This window comes from Theropithecus gelada, chromosome 10 (assembly GCF_003255815.1).
Source record: "Theropithecus gelada isolate Dixy chromosome 10, Tgel_1.0, whole genome shotgun sequence".
In the NCBI taxonomy this organism is placed as follows: domain Eukaryota; kingdom Metazoa; phylum Chordata; class Mammalia; order Primates; family Cercopithecidae; genus Theropithecus; species Theropithecus gelada.
In genome coordinates this window covers 96,186,435-96,205,725 of record NC_037678.1, presented here as the reverse complement: position 1 = coordinate 96,205,725, position 19,291 = coordinate 96,186,435, and the positions used below count along the sequence as shown (strand labels likewise).

Here is a 19,291-nt window from a genome sequence, read left to right as displayed (position 1 = left end):
AAGGGGAAGCCCCAGTCACCACTTTAGAGCCCATGTAAGTGTGACCGAGTGAAAGCTCTGTGTTAATGCTCCACGGGTTATTAAATCCACATAGTATCGCCTTGAACTAGGCCATCACCCTAAGCCAGGTGAAGACTGTTGCTGAATGTGCCACCCATGGATCTGCGGAGTGCTGGGAGGACAGCCGCCATTGGAGACTTGTCCTATGGGGCTTCTTTCCGTCTTTCACTGTGGGGGGGGTTGGGAGGGATCCTTTTTATATGGACATATGCACTTCTGCACATGCCCAGCACTCAGGAAGTCTTGGCTGATCTCTAAGTTTAAAGTAGATCATGTCAGCTCTCCTGCTGACAGTGAATTTCGGCCTTTCTGTAGGTCGGTACTGGGAGACAGTAGAGAGGTTGAAGATCAATCAGTTCTATGGCGCTCCAACGGCTGTCCGGCTGTTGCTGAAATACGGTGATGCTTGGGTGAAGAAGTACGATCGCTCCTCCCTGCGGACCCTGGGGTCAGGTGAGTGGCCTGCCCTGCAGCAGGAGAGGGTGCACTTGCCTTAGACCCTCAGAGCCAATATGCGCTTCAGCAGGACTTCAGTCGTGAAGCTGCCCGGCTTTGTATGTGTGAATTCATGCAACGCCAGACTGGATCTGGTAGAAAGCACCTCTTCCCACCTATAAGCCCCTCCCCAGAGCTGGCAGCAGTTACCAGTCTGGGGAAAAACATTCCAGACATTTTCTGTGCCATCGTTTCTGTGCCCAATTTCTGTAGCTTAATCTTCATTAGGAATACTTAGCCACTCAATAAGTTAAGGGCCAAGTCATTTCTTTAGTGGCTGCATGGGATTTAATTGTGTAACTTAGCTGGGTGTGGTGGCAAAGGCTGAGGTGGGAGGATTGCTTGAGCCCAGGAGTTTCAGGCTGCAGTGAACTAGGATTGCACCACTGCGCTCCAGCCTGGTGACAGAGTGAGACTCAGTCTTCTAAATAGTAATAATAATAATAATAATAATAGCATAACTACAGTTTGCTAAACACTGCCCCGTTGTTAGACCTTTGATTGTCTCCAAGTCCGTGGAGTGGATACCATCCTGCGCTTTTGCCCTGCTGCTACTGTAGATGTTTCCAGGCAGACAGTTCAAAGCTTAGGCCTATTGGTAATGTTGATGGATATTGCCAAGTCACGTGGAAACATTTTGGAAAGGTGACGGTGTCATGGTTTCGACAGTATCGGCGGTGTCTGTCTTTCGGGCTGGTGCTGGGAGGGACTGGGTGCTGGTGACTGCTGTTCCCTCTCCTGTCTCTGCCGCATTTCATGTCTGCCTTTACATGTGTGGTCACATGTGGTCAGCCACCTGCTTGGTGGCTTTTCACTGGGGAAGCATGCAGGGCAGTGACCACGGAAGAGTGTCCCATTCTACCACATGCATCCGTGGGAAGGGAGTGCGGTGAACATGTGATTCTGCTACTGCTGGGTGACCACGAGGCCATGCAGGCATCTGGGCCACAGGTTGAGAGGCACTGCAGCTGGGGCTGTGCCCTGCAGAGTTCACCACTTGTTCTCAAATGTGAGATGGGGATGAGACCTACCTGCAGGGTGGTGAGGATGCCACAGAGGGTCAGATGTGAGCCTTAGTGTAATGTTTAGCATGGAGATGATTAACGGGGAGAGCTCCTGAGGAATAGCAGGCATCCAATGACTCCTCCTCCTCTTTTCCCTTATTTTCCCCTTAACAGTAAAAACCTTCTTTTCTCAAAGAGCTTTCTAGATTAAAAAGCAGGAGGGGTTTGAATACTATTAATAAGAGCAAATATGTATTAAATGCCTTTATCTTCACATCCTTTGAGCAAAGAGCAGATATTGCTTCGCATTACAGAGGAGGAAGAGGAGGCACAGAGAAGTCAGCGAATCTGCCCAAGGTCACTCAGCAAGTAGGGCACCCTGTGCTGAACCCAGTACCTGGTTCTAGAGTCAGTAAAACTCACTCTGCCCCCCACCTGATTGATGGGCTCTAGGCACCCACCCTGTACCCTCAGCAGGTCCTAGGGTCCTGGCTCACTCTGCTTCCCTTGCCATACTGTCCCTCCACCTCTCAGAAAGAGCATGGAGCTCCTTTCCAGATGGTGTGTCTTGGTTTGCTTTGTGCTGCTGTAATAGAATACCCTGAAACTGGATGATTTATAATGAACAGAGATTTATTGGTTCACGTTTCTGGAGGCTGGGAAGTCCACATCAAGGTGCTGGCATCTGGTGAGGGCCTTCTTGCTGCATTGTCCCACGGTGGAAGGGCAAAGAGCGGGTGAGAGAGAGCAAGAGGAAGTTGAACTCACCCTTTTATAATGGCACCAATCCCACTTATGAGGGTAGAAGCCTCTTGGCATAATCACCTCATAAAGATTCCACCTCTTAATACTGTTACAATGGCAATTACATTTCAACATGAGATTTGGAAGGGACAAACATTGAAACCACAGCAAGTGGTGAGTTTGGGTGGTCTCTCTTGGCATGCTGGAGCTGGGCTTGAGAGGCCCGTGTGATTCTGGGCCATACAGTGCTTGGGAACTGGGAACAAACAGTGGGGTGGTCAGGGCCATAGACACTCTCCCAGATTCTCTAGGTGTTGTCAGCAGGGCCACATGAGTGGGCCCTAGACATTAGGTGGGGACAGGGCTGAAGGCCAAGATTTGGTTTTCCAGATACACTCATGGGATTTATCTGCTGAAGGAAGATTCACGGGGTCCAGTGACAAGGGGTACCACACTAAGTGCATTTCAGGAAGGGGTGTGCTCTGGCAGCTGCATTAGAGTGTGATGTGTATCCCAGCAGCCTCTGTCCCCACAGACCTGGAATACCTCTGAGCCAGGGGGCCAGCCCCCAGCATAGGCTCAGCTGGGTTTTGTGTATTTAGCTGGTCAATAGGCACGTTCCTATTCCTGTTGCATAACCGGTTCTAGCTGCAGAACCCTGCGGGAGGCCAGGTGCTAATCACACACCTCCTTGTGCTGTTCTTGGTATACAGTGCTGGCAGGCAGCGCAGCGTCCTGTGATGTCTTGCACCTGAGGCTCCCAGCACCTTGGAGCAGTGCTGGGGGTCAGTGTATTCTACACCTTGGCCAGGGCCAGCACTGTGCTGGCACACTTGTCAGTGCAATTCCAGAGCCCAGACCCATTCCAGGCAGCTAGGATCAGCCCTCACGACACTGAGTCATCAGAATATCACTTACTCAAGACCCTCCCCCTAGAAGTGTATTTCTCAAAGCTTGTTTAAACTTTCAATTTCATAAGTAATACATGGATAAGCTCTTGTGAAAAGAAGAAATTGGAGCATTGAACTTAAAGCTGATGTCCTTAGGAGCTGGGCGTGGGGGTATATGCCTGTAGTCCTGGCTACTTGGGAGACTGAGATGGGAGGAGCCTTGAGCCCCGGAGGTCAAGATTGCAGTGAGCCGTGATTGTGCCACTGCACTCCAGTCCAGGCAACAGAGCGAGATCCTTGTCTCTCTAAAAAAAAAAAAAAAGCTAAGATTTTCCCTGACCTCTGCTCCAGGTGTTGTTGCTCCTGCGCCTTCGGTCCCGTCTCCGCAATTCAGTTCCTGTAGTGGATTGCGGCTCTATTAAATGATGTTTTCTTTAACACCAAAGTCACCACACTGTGCTGTTATGCTGTAATGTTTGTTTTAAGATCGTAGAATCTGCATTTTTTCCACATGGATCTGCCCTGCTGTGGGGATTGCCCTGGCTCGTGTGGTCACATCCCCGTGGCTGGGTGCAGGCTGTCGCAGTGTCCCAGCATGTCCACCAGTGCTGCAGGGCATCTCCCTGCCCCTTGTGGATGTTCTGAGTGCAGGTGTGACACATAAGACACCGAGCCGCCCATGTGGCCAGCACTGATCATGCAGCACTGACGCGGCGGCCGCTGCCGGGACAGGCTGTGGGTTGTAAGTGGTCCTGAGCAAGGAGCAAACATCAGCACGAGAATATGTCAGTGTTTTAGTGACAGCGCGTCTAGCCTGGAGAGTTCTGGCTGAGTGCTGGCCTGGTGTGGAAATGTCATAAGGTAGACATTATGAGAATGCTAGGGTGTATGTGTATCTTTTTCCTTTCTATTGAGATATAATGTATACTAAAGGGTACAGATGTTAAGTGTTCAACTTGAGAGATGTTTACATGTATAAGTGCTACAGAAATTCCCAGTCCCCAGAGGCCCCCTTATGGCTCCTGCCAGTCACGGGAGTTACCTGAGCCGTGATCACAGTGTAGCCTGCATCACCACGGACAGATGTGGCTGCACTTGAACCTCAGTTGGGTGGGATCACGCAGCACACCCCTCCCTTTCTCAGCATCGTGCCTCAGACTCACCCATGCCGCTGTGGGTCGTGGAGGTTCGCCATCTTCTTTGCAGTGTGGCGTTCCTCTGCAGGAGCGTGCCATGTTGTATTTAGCCACCTACTCTGAGGGATGTGTGTGGTTTCTGGCATGAGCAGAGCTGCTGAGGACGCCCTTTACATGGCCACTTCTGGTGGCATCTGCAGTCATTTCTGTGGGGTGTACGTCAGGGGTCATGTTTTGAGGTGTTCCGCTGTAGCAGATTCTGTCCCAAGCAGTTGCTCAAAGTAGTTGTATTGGATGTATGGAGTTTTAAATGTTAAGAGAAACATCCAGATTGCTCCCCAAAATTGCTGAACCATACTACCTTCCTATTGGTGTCTGTGAAATCCTGTTTTCCCCACATTCTTGCTGGCTTTTTGATTTTCAACCATCTAATGATAAAAATACGTCACAGTCATGTGCATTTCTTTGATGACCATAAATATGATATGTCTCACTGCATTTTCAGGTCTCCTTGTATATTCTTCAAAAAAAAAAAAACATTACAGAGCTGTTTTCTCCTTAAAAATCTCTTTACTTGACTGGGCACGGCGGCTCACACCTGTAACCCCAGCACTTTGGGGAGGCCAAGGCTGGCAGATCACCTGAGGTCAGGAGTTCGAGAACAGCCTGGCCAACATGGTGAAACCCGATCTCTGCTAAAAATACAAAAAATTAGCCGGGTGTGGTGGCAGGCACCTGTAATCCCAGCTACTCAGGAAGCTGAGGCAGGAGAATTGCTTGAACCTGGCAGGTGGAGGTTGCAGTGAGCCAAGATCACGCCACTCTACTCCATCCTGGGCGACAGAGCGAGACTCAGTCTCAAAAAACAAAACAAAACAAAAACCAAACCAAACCAAACAAAACAAAACGAAACAAAAAAAGAAAAACAAAACAAAACAAAACACAAAACTTACTTTTGGTTTCAGGTTTATTTGCAGCCTGTTAACATCTTTTTCTTTCCTGTGTGGTTTCAGTGGGAGAGCCCATCAACTGTGAGGCCTGGGAGTGGCTTCACAGGGTGGTGGGGGACAGCAGGTGCACGCTGGTGGACACCTGGTGGCAGACAGGTGAGGAGGCCTGGGGAACAGGTTCCAGTCTAAGTGCTGGGTCTGCAGGGTCGGGTGTGAGGCTGGGACTAGGGTCCGAGCTCTCAACAGCAGGTGCAATAGAAGACACATCAATACCTGAGACTGCGGAAACCCTGGGGCCTAGAGTGAGGGAACTCAGAGGTCACCTGGCTGCTATTTCCCAGCTATGGGACCTCATGTCACGACTTCTCTGAGCCTCGGTTTCCTCCTTTGTGAGGTGGGGGTGCCCCCCACAGGCCTGGGTGAGGGTGAACTGAGGCGACACAGCCTGCTGCCCAAGGGCCATGTCCCTTCCAAGTGCCCCTTTCTGAACAGGGGAACATCTGATGAGACAGGCCCTATCTTCTAAGGAAGCGTGAGTCTAAATTTAAATTTTAGTGAGAAAAGGAATTTTTCCTGTGACATTTTGTTTGGATTTGTCCCCCCTTCTCTTGGGTATCTGACTTATTAGGATGCTTGGGGAGAGAGACCACCACAGATGTAATGAATGTAACTATCTGAGGGCTCATCCTCAAGCCAGAAAATGAGATGTTCCCATGGGACAGTCCCATCCATTTGGGAAAACCTGGGGCAGAGATTCTCTAGCTGAGTCCCTGGGGCATTTCCCTGGTAGAGGCGAGTGCCAGAGAAATAATGTGATGGCAGGATTTGAGGGCATCTTTTTTCGTTGCTGGGTTCGTGTCGAACAGCCGCTGGCCCAGAAGCAATTCTTTTTCCCCCGTCTTCATGTGCAGGTGGGTGGGCTCTGCCCTTTCCTACTTCAAGCAAGGCCCTGACATGGTGAGGGGGCCTGTACCTGGCTGTGGGACGCCAGAGCTGCTGGGGCTGAGGCCAACTTGGGGCTCCTTCTCATATCCGCCGTGGAGGGCACCAGACTCACATCTGGTTTGCCTCAAAGATCGTTGTGCCCCTGAGGCATTTCCTTGCCCACAATAGGGACAGTCCCACCCACCCCCCACTGTGGATACGCATATCCCTGGGTCCGGGCCGATCTTGCATTTCTTCCTTGTTGTACCTGCAGAAACGGGTGGCATCTGCATCGCACCACGGCCCTCGGAAGAAGGGGCGGAAATCCTCCCTGGCATGGCGATGAGGCCCTTCTTTGGCATCGTCCCCGTCCTCATGGATGAGAAGGTGTGTATGGGCCTTCCCCGCATGGGGGCCATGTGCTTGCCCTCCCTTATCCCTGCCTGCCCAGCCCAGCTCCCTCCTGTGTGCCCAGGTCTGTACCTGGCAGGAGGCTGCTGACCTCACAGCGTTCACTGCACTGGTATCATGCACTGGCTAGTGGCCACACAGGCGGCTTGGGGCCCTCCTCGGGGCAGAGGGGAGAGCTATGGACAGCTCCCTTGAGGGCAGGGCTTGTCATTTTTTGGCACACTTGTCACCCAGAGCCTGCCCTCTCTCACGTGCATGTCCGGGGTCTACAGGGCAGCGTCGTGGAGGGCAGCAACGTCTCCGGGGCCCTGTGCATCTCTCAGGCCTGGCCAGGCATGGCCAGGACTATCTATGGCGACCACCAGCGATTTGTGGACGCCTACTTCAAGGCCTACCCAGGTGAGCGGGCTGTCAGGGACCCTCTCATTCCTTTTCAGCTGACTGCTGGAATCTTATTCTCAGAAAAGATTTTTAATGGGATTTGAGTGCAGCGTAGCACAGTGGCCAGGAACAGGCGCTCCCGAGGCCAGAGTCTGACTCCGACCCCCTCTCCCTTTGCTGTACCTCCCTGGCTTTCCTTATCTTGACAGTGGGTGTGATTCCCTGCTCGGGGACTTTCTTGGGGCTACTTAGGTGTGGGTGTGAAGTCCTGCCCTGCAGCCAGGCCCGTGGTAGGATCCTGTTAGCTACTGGGGAGGGAGGGTGGAGAAGTACCTTGGAAGACTGTCACCAAGGCTGGGAGTTTTCTTCCAGTTTACTTTTCTTTTTTCCTAGTTTCCCTTTTTGTCCTTGGGTTGGAAATTTATATGAATGCTATCTCCTCTGTCTTGTTGGAACCAGTCATTTTCAGTCTCAAGCTTGTAAACAAGACTCAGTGTTTTGGAGAAGCGTCTTGGAAGTGCTGCTTGTATACCTTCTGCTCCCCGAAGTCTCGATGTCTTGGAGCCGCCTGCCCATGCTCTAGAACATAGGGAAGCATCGGAGTTGCAAGGAGGGCCAATGGGCGAGACTGCAGCTGTGTGCTGGGCTGCAGAGCTTCATGCTTAGTGAGGTGGGGACGTGGGTCCTGGCTCAGGGTTCCTGGTGCTGAATTTCTCTGCTGTTGTAGGCTATTACTTCACTGGAGACGGGGCTCACCGAACTGAGGGCGGCTATTACCAGATCACAGGGCGGATGGATGATGTCATCAACATCAGTGGCCACCGGCTGGGGACCGCAGAGATTGAGGACGCCATCGTGAGCACAGGCTGGGCCTCCCCCTTCACTCCTGCACCTCCATGATGCCCCTATGGGCCTGCAAGTCCGGGTGGGAGTCCCTGGTCCGAGTCACTTCTAGCACCAGGGGCTGCCACATTTTGTCATTTTGTTCTCTGTTGTACACAGGCCGACCACCCTGCAGTGCCGGAAAGTGCTGTCATTGGCTACCCCCACGACATCAAAGGAGAAGGTGAGTGTCCTGGAGAAGAGCTCCTCCCTGATTCCTGACCCCATGCCCATTATGGGCACCTCTGTACGAGGAGCAGACTCTGGAGAGTGGGTGATAGGGGATACTGTGGGCCAAGCTCCCGGTGTTCTTCTCTCTCAAGTGGAAACTGCAGGGGAGGGGCCTGAACAGCACTCGTGTTCGGTCAGGTTTCTGAAATGCCCTGGTTCTGCTGTCCTTCCAGGACACGCATCCACAGTGGCCGTGACCCACTTGGGCTTGGCTAAGCTTCGGGGGTTTCCCCCTCTGTCCATGGTTTATCTGGTGGAGACATCGCCCAGCCCTGTTACAGGGAGTTTATGAGAAAATGTCCAGCCTCATGTGTCCTCACGGGCTTGGGCATCGCACTCAAGCCAGCTCTGCAGCCACCACGCGTGTGTGCTGGAGTGTGCTCTGGAGCGTGCAGGCTGTGTGCTGCCCTGGGACTCTTTGGACAAATCTGACCTGTGGTTCCCACTGCACAGCGCCATGCCGGGGGAATGCAGAATGAGGGACTAGAATGGTCTTCTTTACCAAGGCCACGCTTTGTTTCGAGTCTGCCAGCTTCTCAGTGTCTGGGTCTGGGAAGGGGCGGGAGCACCCAGGTGTTGCAATGCCAGGTCCATCCAGGCACACTGTCTGGCCTGGCGTGACTTGGACACACACAGATCCAATGCCAGGGCACTGCTGGGCAGACTGGCTTCTCCCGCCCTGCCCAGTGGCCTGGGGTCCGGCTTGCCCTCCCGCTGGGAGGCCACCCTGTGTCAGAGTGTGTCCCAGATGTCACCTGTCTCCCTGTACTTCTATGTGCCGTTGTTCCATTATTTACTTAAATGCTTTCTTTAAATTGACCCATTGCAAGATTGAGAATTTGTTTCAGTGCTTTACAAACAGCATTTTCAGTTGCCATGAAAAGACTGTGCTGGTAAGGCTGGGATGTGGGAGAGAGCTAGTGGGGACCCCTGCACAGTGACGTCCACATGTGATCAGGAGGGTCAGAGAGGACGGAGATGAGGACAGTTTCTCAGATGTGTCTAGGATAACTTAGTGCTCAAACCTCGCTCTGACAGGAGCCTGGGCCCTTCCTCTGGGTACTCCTGCATTTCACGTCTCTGGGCTGGGGATCCACAGGGCACTGGGGTGTCCTGGGATTAGAAAGCCGCATCTATGTCTGAGTCCAGTGGCTGAGCCAGTACTCCCTGGGGACACTGAGAGGGGTCCGTGCATGGTCCACTGTGTCTGGGGGCTCAGAAGCCCCTGTATTGAACTCCATAAAGTAAGTTCAAGATCAAGGAAAGGACAGTGGAAGTGACCTTTAGACAAACGTTTGGGCATCGCAATCACTGTCTTTCATAGGGCAGCTTAGCCTTAGGTCTGTTGGGGTGGTGTTGTGGCATGGTCTGCTGTGGACGCTGCTGCCCAGGGCACGTTCTGCATGTGTGGAGCTATTGCAAGTCTGGTGTTGCCAGGCTTCTTAATGTCTGCCAGATGTGTGGGGAGAATTTGTGTATCATGGGTATGATGATTTTCCTGATTTCTAATGAATTTGAGTATCGATTCTATAATTATGAAGAGCTGACGAACAGCTCTTGATTGGCTGTAAAGCCACCTGTGAGTATCATGTATTTGTCCCCACTCTCTCTGTTTTGCACCAGCTCTGAAAAAGGGCAGCCCCTGGTAGACCCAGCAAGCCTCTGGTGCTGCTGGCCAGGCTCTTGTCTCTCTTGTCTCCAGTGTCCTGAGCCTTGCCTGCCTCCTCCTGGCTCTTAACTGGCTCCTCCACCCATGTGGAGGGTTTCCTCCCTCCAGCACCATCCTCAGAACTCAACAGCCCAGGCCCACTTCTGATCCCATATCAATGACCAAGATGAGAAAAACAGTGTTCTTTCCCTCAAAGACCTAACAACCTAGTGGGGTGGCAGCAGAGGGACTGACAGCTGTTCCCGCACAGCATGTGCCATAAACTAGATTAATGGGTAAAGGCTTCACAGAGCAGGAGGTGGCTGAATTGCGTCTTGAGGGATGAATAGGAGTTTGCCACATGGATATGGGAAGGGCTTTCAGGCAAAGGCTGTAGGTCTTTACAGATCATAGCTTGTTCAGAAAACCAATCATCCATTCATGCACTAAACAACCATGTGTTGAGCACCTCCTGTGTTCCAGGCATGGTTCTAGATGCTGCAGACACAGCAGTGAGTGAGAAGGTCTCTGCCCCCGTAGAGCTAGCATGCTGGAGGGGTCGAGAGTAGAGGAGAGAGACAGACAAAGAGCAAGAAAGATGATCACTGAAGAAACGACACAGTTAGGTGCTACATGCCAGGGGAAGAATGGGTGAAGGTGGCATGGCACTGGGGCAGATGAGCAGTAGGAGAGCCACACATATATAGAAACTTCGTGGGAGAGACAGAGCACCTTACAGGCCAGTGGGGACGGGCAGGCTGTCAGGGATGGCGCTGGGACAAGCGACTCTTTATATGGAAAGCAATCAAATTAGATCCCTCTTCACAGTGTGAACCCTTCCCGGAACATGCCAGGTACTGAAAAACAAAACCTAGTATTTATGCTAAAATGTGGGCTGGCCAGTGCTGCCCGGCAGAACTCTCAGCTGCCCCACGTCTGTGTTGTCCAGGGTGGCAGCCTCTGGCTGTGCATGGTGCTGAATGGCATTTGAAGTGTGGCTCATGCAGCCGGGGAGCTGCTGATTTAATTGAACTGAAATAGCCACCCTGGCCCATGGTACCATGTTGCACACACGCCCCCAAAGGCTGTTGGTGCCCACTTGCTGTGCATCTGTGCACCTTCTCTTGGAAGTCTCATTCTATCAAACCACATTATGGGTTATTTCACAGATGAGGACACAGAGAGGGGAGGTCCCATGTCCCAGGTCACACACAGTTAGTCAGCATTAGAGTTGAGATGCCAAGCTCTTAGCCACACATGTGCACTCACCTGGAACATCTGTGGAGCTGTTAGAATCGCTGCCACTTTTCGTGAAACTGAAGTGCGTCTTTGGGTTTGCAACTAAAGAAACCAGCTGCTACAATGTCCCTAACATAGAATTCAGAAGCCCTTTGGATTTCTGGCAGTCTGTGCATAGCACCCTGCTTTGGGAGTTGGCTCATTGTCTAGTATTTAATACATCCCCAAACGTGACTTTATTTGCAGCTGCCTTTGCCTTCATTGTGGTGAAAGATAGTGCAGGTGACTCAGATGTGGTGGTGCAGGAGCTTAAGTCCATGGTGGCCACCAAGATCGCCAAATATGCTGTGCCTGATGAGATCCTGGTGAGTGGGCCTCCCACAAAGGTGGGGCTGTGCTGCTGTGCTTCCCACAATTGTTAAGTGACAATGATCTTTTAGGAGCATATTACTCTTTTCCAATTACCATCAAAACTGACACTAGCTGTTTGGTTTTCCTGGCTGGTGGTGAGGCTGGTGGGTCGCTGTGTTGTCACAGAGGGAGAGGAGAGGGCAGGAGATGTAGCTCCAAGAGCTTAGCACCTCCAAAAGCTCAGCCAGCTCACTTGTCCAGGAGGTCGCCTAGGCAGGTTTCCACGTTCAGTGGGCTCATCTGTCCAGGAGTTCACTTAGGCTTCCACGCCCAGCCAGCTCACCTGTTCAGGAGGTCACGTAGGCTTCCACGCCCAGCCAGCTCACCTGTTCAGGAGGTCACCTAGGCAGGCTTCTGCTCTAGTATGTTGGCATGTGCAGGCTAGTCACAGAAATGGGGCTGCTGGTGAAGAATCTTAGGGATTTTCATTAGAAACATGGGGACAGTACCAGGGTTCTCCAGCCCCTGTGTGGTTCCTGAGCACTTTTCCTGGTGGCAGTGAGGGAGATCGCAGATCCCCACCCCAGGGGGTCAGAATCGGGGGAGGATTGGGCTGCCTCTTCAGCCCTCGGTTTTCCATTCCCTCCTTTATGAACATTGCACGCAGTGACTCCGGGTTTGGTGGCCCTCGGAGGCAGCAGGGCCAGGCTCCACTTGGTATTACAGAGTTGACACATTTGGCCAAGTGACCAGAGTTTCAGGAGACCCGGACTCGCCCTAGGTGAACTGAACTATTTTAAAAGACAGAGTGACTGTCAAAGATCCCAAACAACAGCTCTTAATGTATTGCCATTTGCAGTGAATGGGCTGTAGTTGTTAGAGCATGCTCCATGTTAGCTTTTCAAACACTAAGACAAAATTTTTCTCTTAAGTAGTTCTCACCTCTTACATAAGACAAAACCCGCTAAGTCCCAGGTCAGGGAATGGAGATGAGGCATCCAGTGGGTGCTTGGACCTGCTGCCACCTGGGTGCCTGCACGTGGCACAGTGGCAGGACAGACAGGCAGCAGTATGGGGTGTACCCAGCCTGGGTGGACCCTGCCTGGCAGAGGGCATCGGCGGGGGGGGGGTTTCAGCTTAGGTCCAGATAGTGGGAGGATAAAGCCAAGACCTCAGGCCTCACCATTCTCTGGGGGTGGAGGCTTAGACATCCACTGTGGATCCCCGGGAGGGCATCCCCCCTGAGCAGAGCCCTTCTCATCTCAATGCAGTCCATACTAGCACGGAGGCTGGGCATCATCCACGCTCTAATACCGTGCCTGTTCCTTGCCAGGTGGTGAAACGTCTTCCAAAAACCAGGTCTGGGAAGGTCATGCGGCGGCTCCTGAGGAAGATCATCACTAGTGAGGCCCAGGAGCTGGGGGACACAACCACCCTGGAGGACCCCAGCATCATCACAGAGATCCTGAGTGCCTACCAGAAGTGCAAGGACAAGCAGGCTGCTGCTAAGTGAGCTGGCGCTTTGAGGGGCTCTTAGGAAGGGCGGGCACCCAGGCCCTGCCTTGTCCTTCCCAGAGGGTACCCCTGAGGTTGGCATCTTCTTAAGTCCCAGAAGCAGCCCCCACCCCACACATGACCCACACCGCCCTCACGTGAAGCTGGGCTGAGAGCCCTTTCTCCCATCCATTGGAGGTCCCAGGAGTATCACCCATGGAGAGGCTATGCAACATGCTAGGGCTGGCTCTGTCCTCCTGAGTTTGGTCTCCTGGAAGGAAAAGGCATTGCCATCTCCATTTCTCTGCCCTCTTGAGCCAGCACAGGAAGGTGAGGCCCTGGGATAGTGCGCCTGCTCAGATAACACAGAGCTAGTTAGCTAGTAGCAACCATGTTTTCTCCAGATGTGTCTAGATACAAAGGGCAGAAATCGTATTTTTATACTTTTGTATTGTGGAAGAACAGCATACAACACTCACATGTAGTGTGTGGATTTACTTGAACATGTTCTTTTTAACATATAGTTATGAAAATCTCCTTTTTTGCCTCTACTGGTGGGAAACATGAGGATCAGAGGCCACATTTTTAATTATTGTTAGTGTATTTGGAAGTCTGAATTGGAGATGTTTGTACCTCTGTCTAAACAGCTCCCTTGAGAACTTCCAAGCCTCCAGCATCCTTTCCTGGTGACTGTTTCTCCTGTGCTTGGTTGTGTATAGTGGAGCTAACTCCTAAGTGATGGGGTGAATGTGGCCACCTTAGTTCTGAAGCTACTCCAATCATGTTCTGTTTCTTCAAGCTGTGATCCAGAAAGATTTTTGTGCCCCCAGATGCCTCTTGATAGGAGAGGCAACACTCTCCAAATAGGTGGGCTCTTCAGGGAAGCTATTAGAAACTCAGGTGACTTGTTAGAGCACTAACTTGGTCAGAGCCAAGTCCTGGTAAACGCTGCCTGACCTTCGCTCTGTGGTTGGGGTGGTGAGAACCACTGAGGCCCACTGATGAGACTTGGAGATCTGAATCCGGTCTCTCTCTGTTTTAATGTGACTTAGGTGCTGTCAACATTAGCAAGATAATGGAAATCATGCCACCAGTGGGTGCTTACCTCCCAGCTAGGCATGCAGGAGCTGGTGGTTGGCAGGGGAAGGAGGCCCAGTGAGCCGGGTCCCTTAGGTCAGGGAGAGTGTGTCCTCTTTGCCGCACAGTCTACCCCTCAGGGCCTTGTGGCAGTGCCGGTGTTGGGGGGGTGTCTGGGCTACTGAGTACCCACTCAGCCATGGCGGTGCTGGCCTCTTGGGTGAGTGAGCCTGTGATGCCCAGGAGGTGGTGTTGGCTGCAGCGCACACAAATACTGAGTGGTGCTCTTTTGTTACAGACTTAGCAACAAAGGTCTGTGCCCTGGGCATGGGGGGCTGTAGGTTAGCTATGGCTGTGCATTTGTGAAATGGCTTAGCTTTCCATGTTGCTGAGAGGAATCTGGACATGGTCCCGGGCATCTGAATGATCTGTAGGGGAGGGAGTTCAAATAAAGCTTTATTTTGTTCATTTTCTGTTTGTGGTGATTTTTTTGGTCCAATAATGCTACTCTTTTTTTTTTTTTCCCCCTGAATATAATCCTACGGACAAAATTGGAAAGGGCCTTTTCTCCTGGAGGGTTCACACTCACAGCGCTGACTGCTCCTTGGTGAGCTCACGTGCCTTACCAAGGATGGCTGACTGCACTGATGCATCAGCCATACGTGGCCATTTAGCTGTAACTTAAACAGAGTAGAAATTTGGTTCCCAGTCTGCAGTAGCTGCATTGCAAGTGCCCAGAGGCCATGCATAGCAGGTCAGATAGGCGCACTGCCACCATCACTTGGAGGCCACGGGCGGCACTGGGCTAGAGCACTGGCAAGAGCGAGGGAGCAAACCTGGCTCTGAGTAGCGTGCATGAGGAGCATGGTCCAGTCCCTGGGTCATCCCTTTGCTAGGGTGGGCTGGTCCTTCATCAGGGCACACTGAATCAGTGCCACAGAAGTGGAATCTCAGTGGTCTGGTTCTGCTCCTGACACCCATCTGGCAGCCCCTTGATCTTATACTTCCCGGCCTCCATAGAAACAGATCTCTGTGGTTTAAGCCACTCAGCCTATGATATTTAGTTACAGCAGTAAACGAATACAAACGAATACAACTTTCCTACTTCATATTGTACAGAGGGTGTGACAAAAAAGAAAGGGATTCTGGACTGTGCTGCATGATGCCCTCTCAGCAGAGTTCCCAGGGCAAGCCGCCTCTCTCAAACTGCAGATTCGGGAAGAAAAGCAAAGATGCTGTGAAATACTGCTGGCCAGCTACTTGCCTACTTTGATGCTGACCTGTGGTTACTCTGTGGGGAGCTCACCAATGTTCCCTTGGTTACTACAGAAATAACAAACAGAGCTGCTCCAGGGCTTCTGGGCAAGGGTTCCTCCTTCAGCTTCTAGGATCCTGTTCTGTGTTTATTTGGCATCGTTGCAATACCCCTTTGCTATTCCACAAAGAAATTGCTGCAGAGCAAACAGACTGGCTGTCCAACCTGCTCCCAGATATCCTGTGCCAGGGCCAGGTCTGCAGAGGTACCTGCTCTTTGGGGGTATAGTTCTGGCTTTTCTACTTGACATTATGACTTCTTTGCATCATGGATTGTTTGGAAAAATATTTCTAATTTTTTTTTTTTAAGATGGAGTCTTGCTCTGTTACCCAGTTTGGAGTGTAGTGGCACGATCTCGGCTCACTGCAACCTCCACCTCCCTGGGTCAAGCTATTCTCCTGCCTCAGCCTCCCAAGTAGCTGGGACTACAGGTGCACACCATCATGCCTGGCTAATTTTAGTATTTTTAGTAGAGATGAGGTTTTACCATGTTGGCCAGGCTGGTCTCAAACTCCTGATCTCAGGTGATCCACCCGCCTCGGCCTCCCAAAGTGCTGGGATTACAGGTGTGAGCCACCGTGCCCAGCCTATTTCTAAAATTTCTAAACATTTAGTTTTTGTTATTTTATGGTTTTTGTTATTTTATGGTTTTTGTTATTGGTGTTTAGCTTATTTGCACTGTGCTCAGAGAGTATGCTCTCCTATGACTTCAGTGCTCTGAAGTTTGTTGAGGCCTGCTGCATGCCTCAGCCTATTTTCAGAAAGGTCCCATTCGAGATGGAAAAGAAGTATTCCGTAATTACTGGGTAGAAGACTGTTTACGTATCCACTGGGTCAAGTATGCTGATCATGTTGTTCAAATCCATGTCCCATCTCATTTTACTCACGTGTTTCATCCCTTACTGAGACAGACTTGTTAAAAGTCTCCACTTCCACTGTGAATTTCTCTTTTTCTCTAGTTCTGTCAGTTTTTGCTTTGGACATTTTGAAACTTTATCTATTTATATATTTATCTAGCACAATTATTTATGTATTTATCTATTTGTTGTATATTAGGTGCTGTTGAAAATTGTTGTAACTTCCTGATGAATTGACTCTAAAAGAGGCATCCCCCTTTATCTCTAAATATGTTTTCTTTTGGCTGTAAATTATATTTTGTCTGATACTAGTATAGTCACATCAGCTTTATTTTTGTTGATATTTGCATGGAATATTTTTTCCATCCCTTTATTTTTCTTTTCTTTCTTTTTCTTTTCTTTTTTTTTTTTTTGAGACAGGGTCTTGTTGTGTTGCCCAGCTGGTCTCAAACTCCTGGGCTCAAGCAATCCTCCCACCCCAGCCTCCCAAGTAGCTGGCACACAGGGGGAAACCACTGTGTCCAGTGGATTATTCCTTTAATGTTAATCTTATTGTAGCCTTATGTTTTTGATGTGTCTCTTTTAAACAGCGTATAGCTTCACCTTCGTTTTTTAAACCATTCTGGCAATCTTTGCCATTTAAATTATACATTTAGTTTACTTACATTTAATGTAACTATTTATATATTTGGGTTTAAATCCAGCATATAACTCAGTACTTTTTATTTGCCCTGTTTGTTCTATGTTCTGTTTTTTTGCTTTCCTTTAGAGTGACTATTTTTTATTATTCTAATTTTTGCCTTCTCTCCATTAGCTTGAAGTTATAAACTCTTACTATTTTAATTGTTACCCTAGATTATAAGTTGCAGCCTTCAATATTAATTGGTACCTTACCCTATTTCCAGTGAATACAAAGACTTTAAGAACTCACTTTAACAACATATAAACCTCTCTTCCAACTTATAAATCATGCATTTTAGTTTTCTCTCTCTTTTAATTGTACAAGGCAGTATTATTATAGTTGTATGCATCTTATTATTGTTCTATATAGACAATATTAACTTAGATTTACCCATATATTTATCATTTTTTGATATGTCTTCTATACCTCCAAACTTCCATTTGGAATAATTAACCTTCTGCCTGAAAGGACTTTTGTCATTTCTTTTAATAAAGGTCTGCTGATAAGAAATTCATTCAATTTTTGTCTACTTGGAAGTATTTTATTTCATGACCACTCTTAAAGGATATTTTGACTGGGTATATAACTCTAGCCTGGTAATTATTTTTTTCAGCACTACAATGATCTCATTTCCATTGATATCTGTTTTCCCATGCTTCTGTTGAGAAGTTGGCTGTCAAACTAACGAATGGTCATTTAAAGGTAATCTACCACTTTTCCTTTGGCTGCTCTTAATATTTCTCCTTGTCTTTGGTTTTTGCAGTTTTATTTTTTGACTTTTTTTTTTAATCTTGCTTGGGTTCTGCAGGATTTATTAGATCTGTATTGATGTTTGTATCAGTTTTGGACTTCTTAGATCTGTATTGATGTCTGCATCATTTTGGAAATATCTCAACCATTATCTCTTTAAATATCATTTTTGTTATTCTCTCTTCTTTTGTTGAGGACCCCAACTTCCCATACAATGAAATTTCTTGCATTCTATTTTCTGTATTTCTTGCCTTAGCCTGGGTTGCCTGGAAAGCAGAGCCTGATATAAAGGCTTACATGCAGGTACGTTACTTAGGGATGTGATTCTAGGAACAAATGTGAGGAATGAGCGGTGTAGAACAGGGAAGGAGCAAGAACCAATACAAGTATTTGACTGAGTCAGCTGGTGTGACAGACAACTTGGACTACATCTCAGGACTCAGGCGGAATCTTACAAAATGTGTCCCTGAACTCACTCACTCACAATGAGCTGTTAGAAATACAGCTTGGCACAAAACTGGAGGCATCACACTACCTGACTTCAAGGTGCCCTACAGGGCTACAGTAACCAAAACAGCATGGTACTGGTACCAAAACAGAGATATAGACCAATGGAGCAGAACAGAGCCCTCAGAAATAATACCACACATCTACAACCATCTTATCTTTGACAAACCTGACAAAAACAAGCAATGGGGAAAGGAGTCCCTCTTTAATAAATGGTGCTGGGAAAACTGGCTAGCCATACGTAGAAAGCTGAAACTGGATCCCTTCCTTACACCTTATACAAAAATTAATTCAAGAGGGATTAAAGACTTAAATGTTAGACCTAAAACCATAAAAACCCTAGAAGAAAACCTAGGCAATACCATTCAGGCCATAGGCATGGGCAAGTACTTCATGACTAAAACACCAAAAGCAATGGCAACAAGAGCCAAAAGTGACAAATGGGATCTAATTAAACTGAAGAGCTTCTGCACAGCAAAAGAAACTACCATCAAAGTGAACAGGCAACCTACAGAAAGGGAGAAAATTTTTACAAACTACCCATCTGACAAAGGGCTAATATCCAGAATCTACAAATAACTTAAACAAATTTACAAGAAAAAATCAAACAACCCCATCAAAAAGTGGGTGAAGGATATGAACAGACCACAAAGAAGACATTTATGCAGCCAACAGACACATGAAAAAATGCTCATCATCACTCGCCATCAGAGAAATGCAAATCAAAACCACAATAAGATACCATCTCACATCAGTTAGAATGGCAACCATTAAAAAGTCAGGAAACAACAGATGCTGGAGAGGATGTGGAGAAATAGGAACACTTTTACACTGTTGGTGGGACTGTAAACTAGTTCAACCATTGTGGAAGACAGTGTGGTGATTCCTCAAGTATCTAGAACTAGAAATACCATTTGACCCAGCCATCCTATTACTGGGCATATACCCAACAGATTATAAATCATGCTGCTATAAAGACACATGCACACGTATGTTTATTGCGGGACTATTCACAAAGACTTCAAACCAATCCAAATGCCCATCAATGATAGACTGGATTAAGAAAATTTGGCACATATACACCATGGAATACTATGCAGCCATAAAAAAGGATGAGTTCATGTCTTTTGTGGAGACCTGGATGAAGCTGGAAACCATCATTCTCAGCAAACTATCGCAAAGACAGAAAACCAAACACTGCATGTTCTCACACATAGGTGGGAATTGAACAATGAGAACACTTGGACACAGGAAGGGGAACAT

The 19,291-nt window shown here is 49.0% G+C and overlaps 1 protein-coding gene across 3 annotated transcripts in view; it reads left to right on the top strand.

The window, feature by feature from the left end:
• ACSS1 (acyl-CoA synthetase short chain family member 1) overlaps positions 1-14,390 on the top strand; it is a 54,888-nt gene extending 40,498 nt beyond the window's left edge. For 2 of the 3 annotated variants that reach the window (XM_025400610.1, XM_025400613.1), the window contains 8 exons: positions 376-513; positions 5,343-5,435; positions 6,478-6,590; positions 6,887-7,013; positions 7,723-7,850; positions 7,998-8,061; positions 11,242-11,360; positions 12,680-14,390. In XM_025400610.1, coding sequence (XP_025256395.1) covers positions 376-513; positions 5,343-5,435; positions 6,478-6,590; positions 6,887-7,013; positions 7,723-7,850; positions 7,998-8,061; positions 11,242-11,360; positions 12,680-12,859 — 962 coding nt within the window. In that variant the 3' untranslated portion in view covers positions 12,860-14,390. The remainder of the gene's footprint in view (positions 1-375; positions 514-5,342; positions 5,436-6,477; positions 6,591-6,886; positions 7,014-7,722; positions 7,851-7,997; positions 8,062-11,241; positions 11,361-12,679) is intronic. The other variant, XM_025400612.1, reaches the window with a different exon arrangement.
• The last annotated feature ends 4,901 nt before the right edge of the window (positions 14,391-19,291 follow it).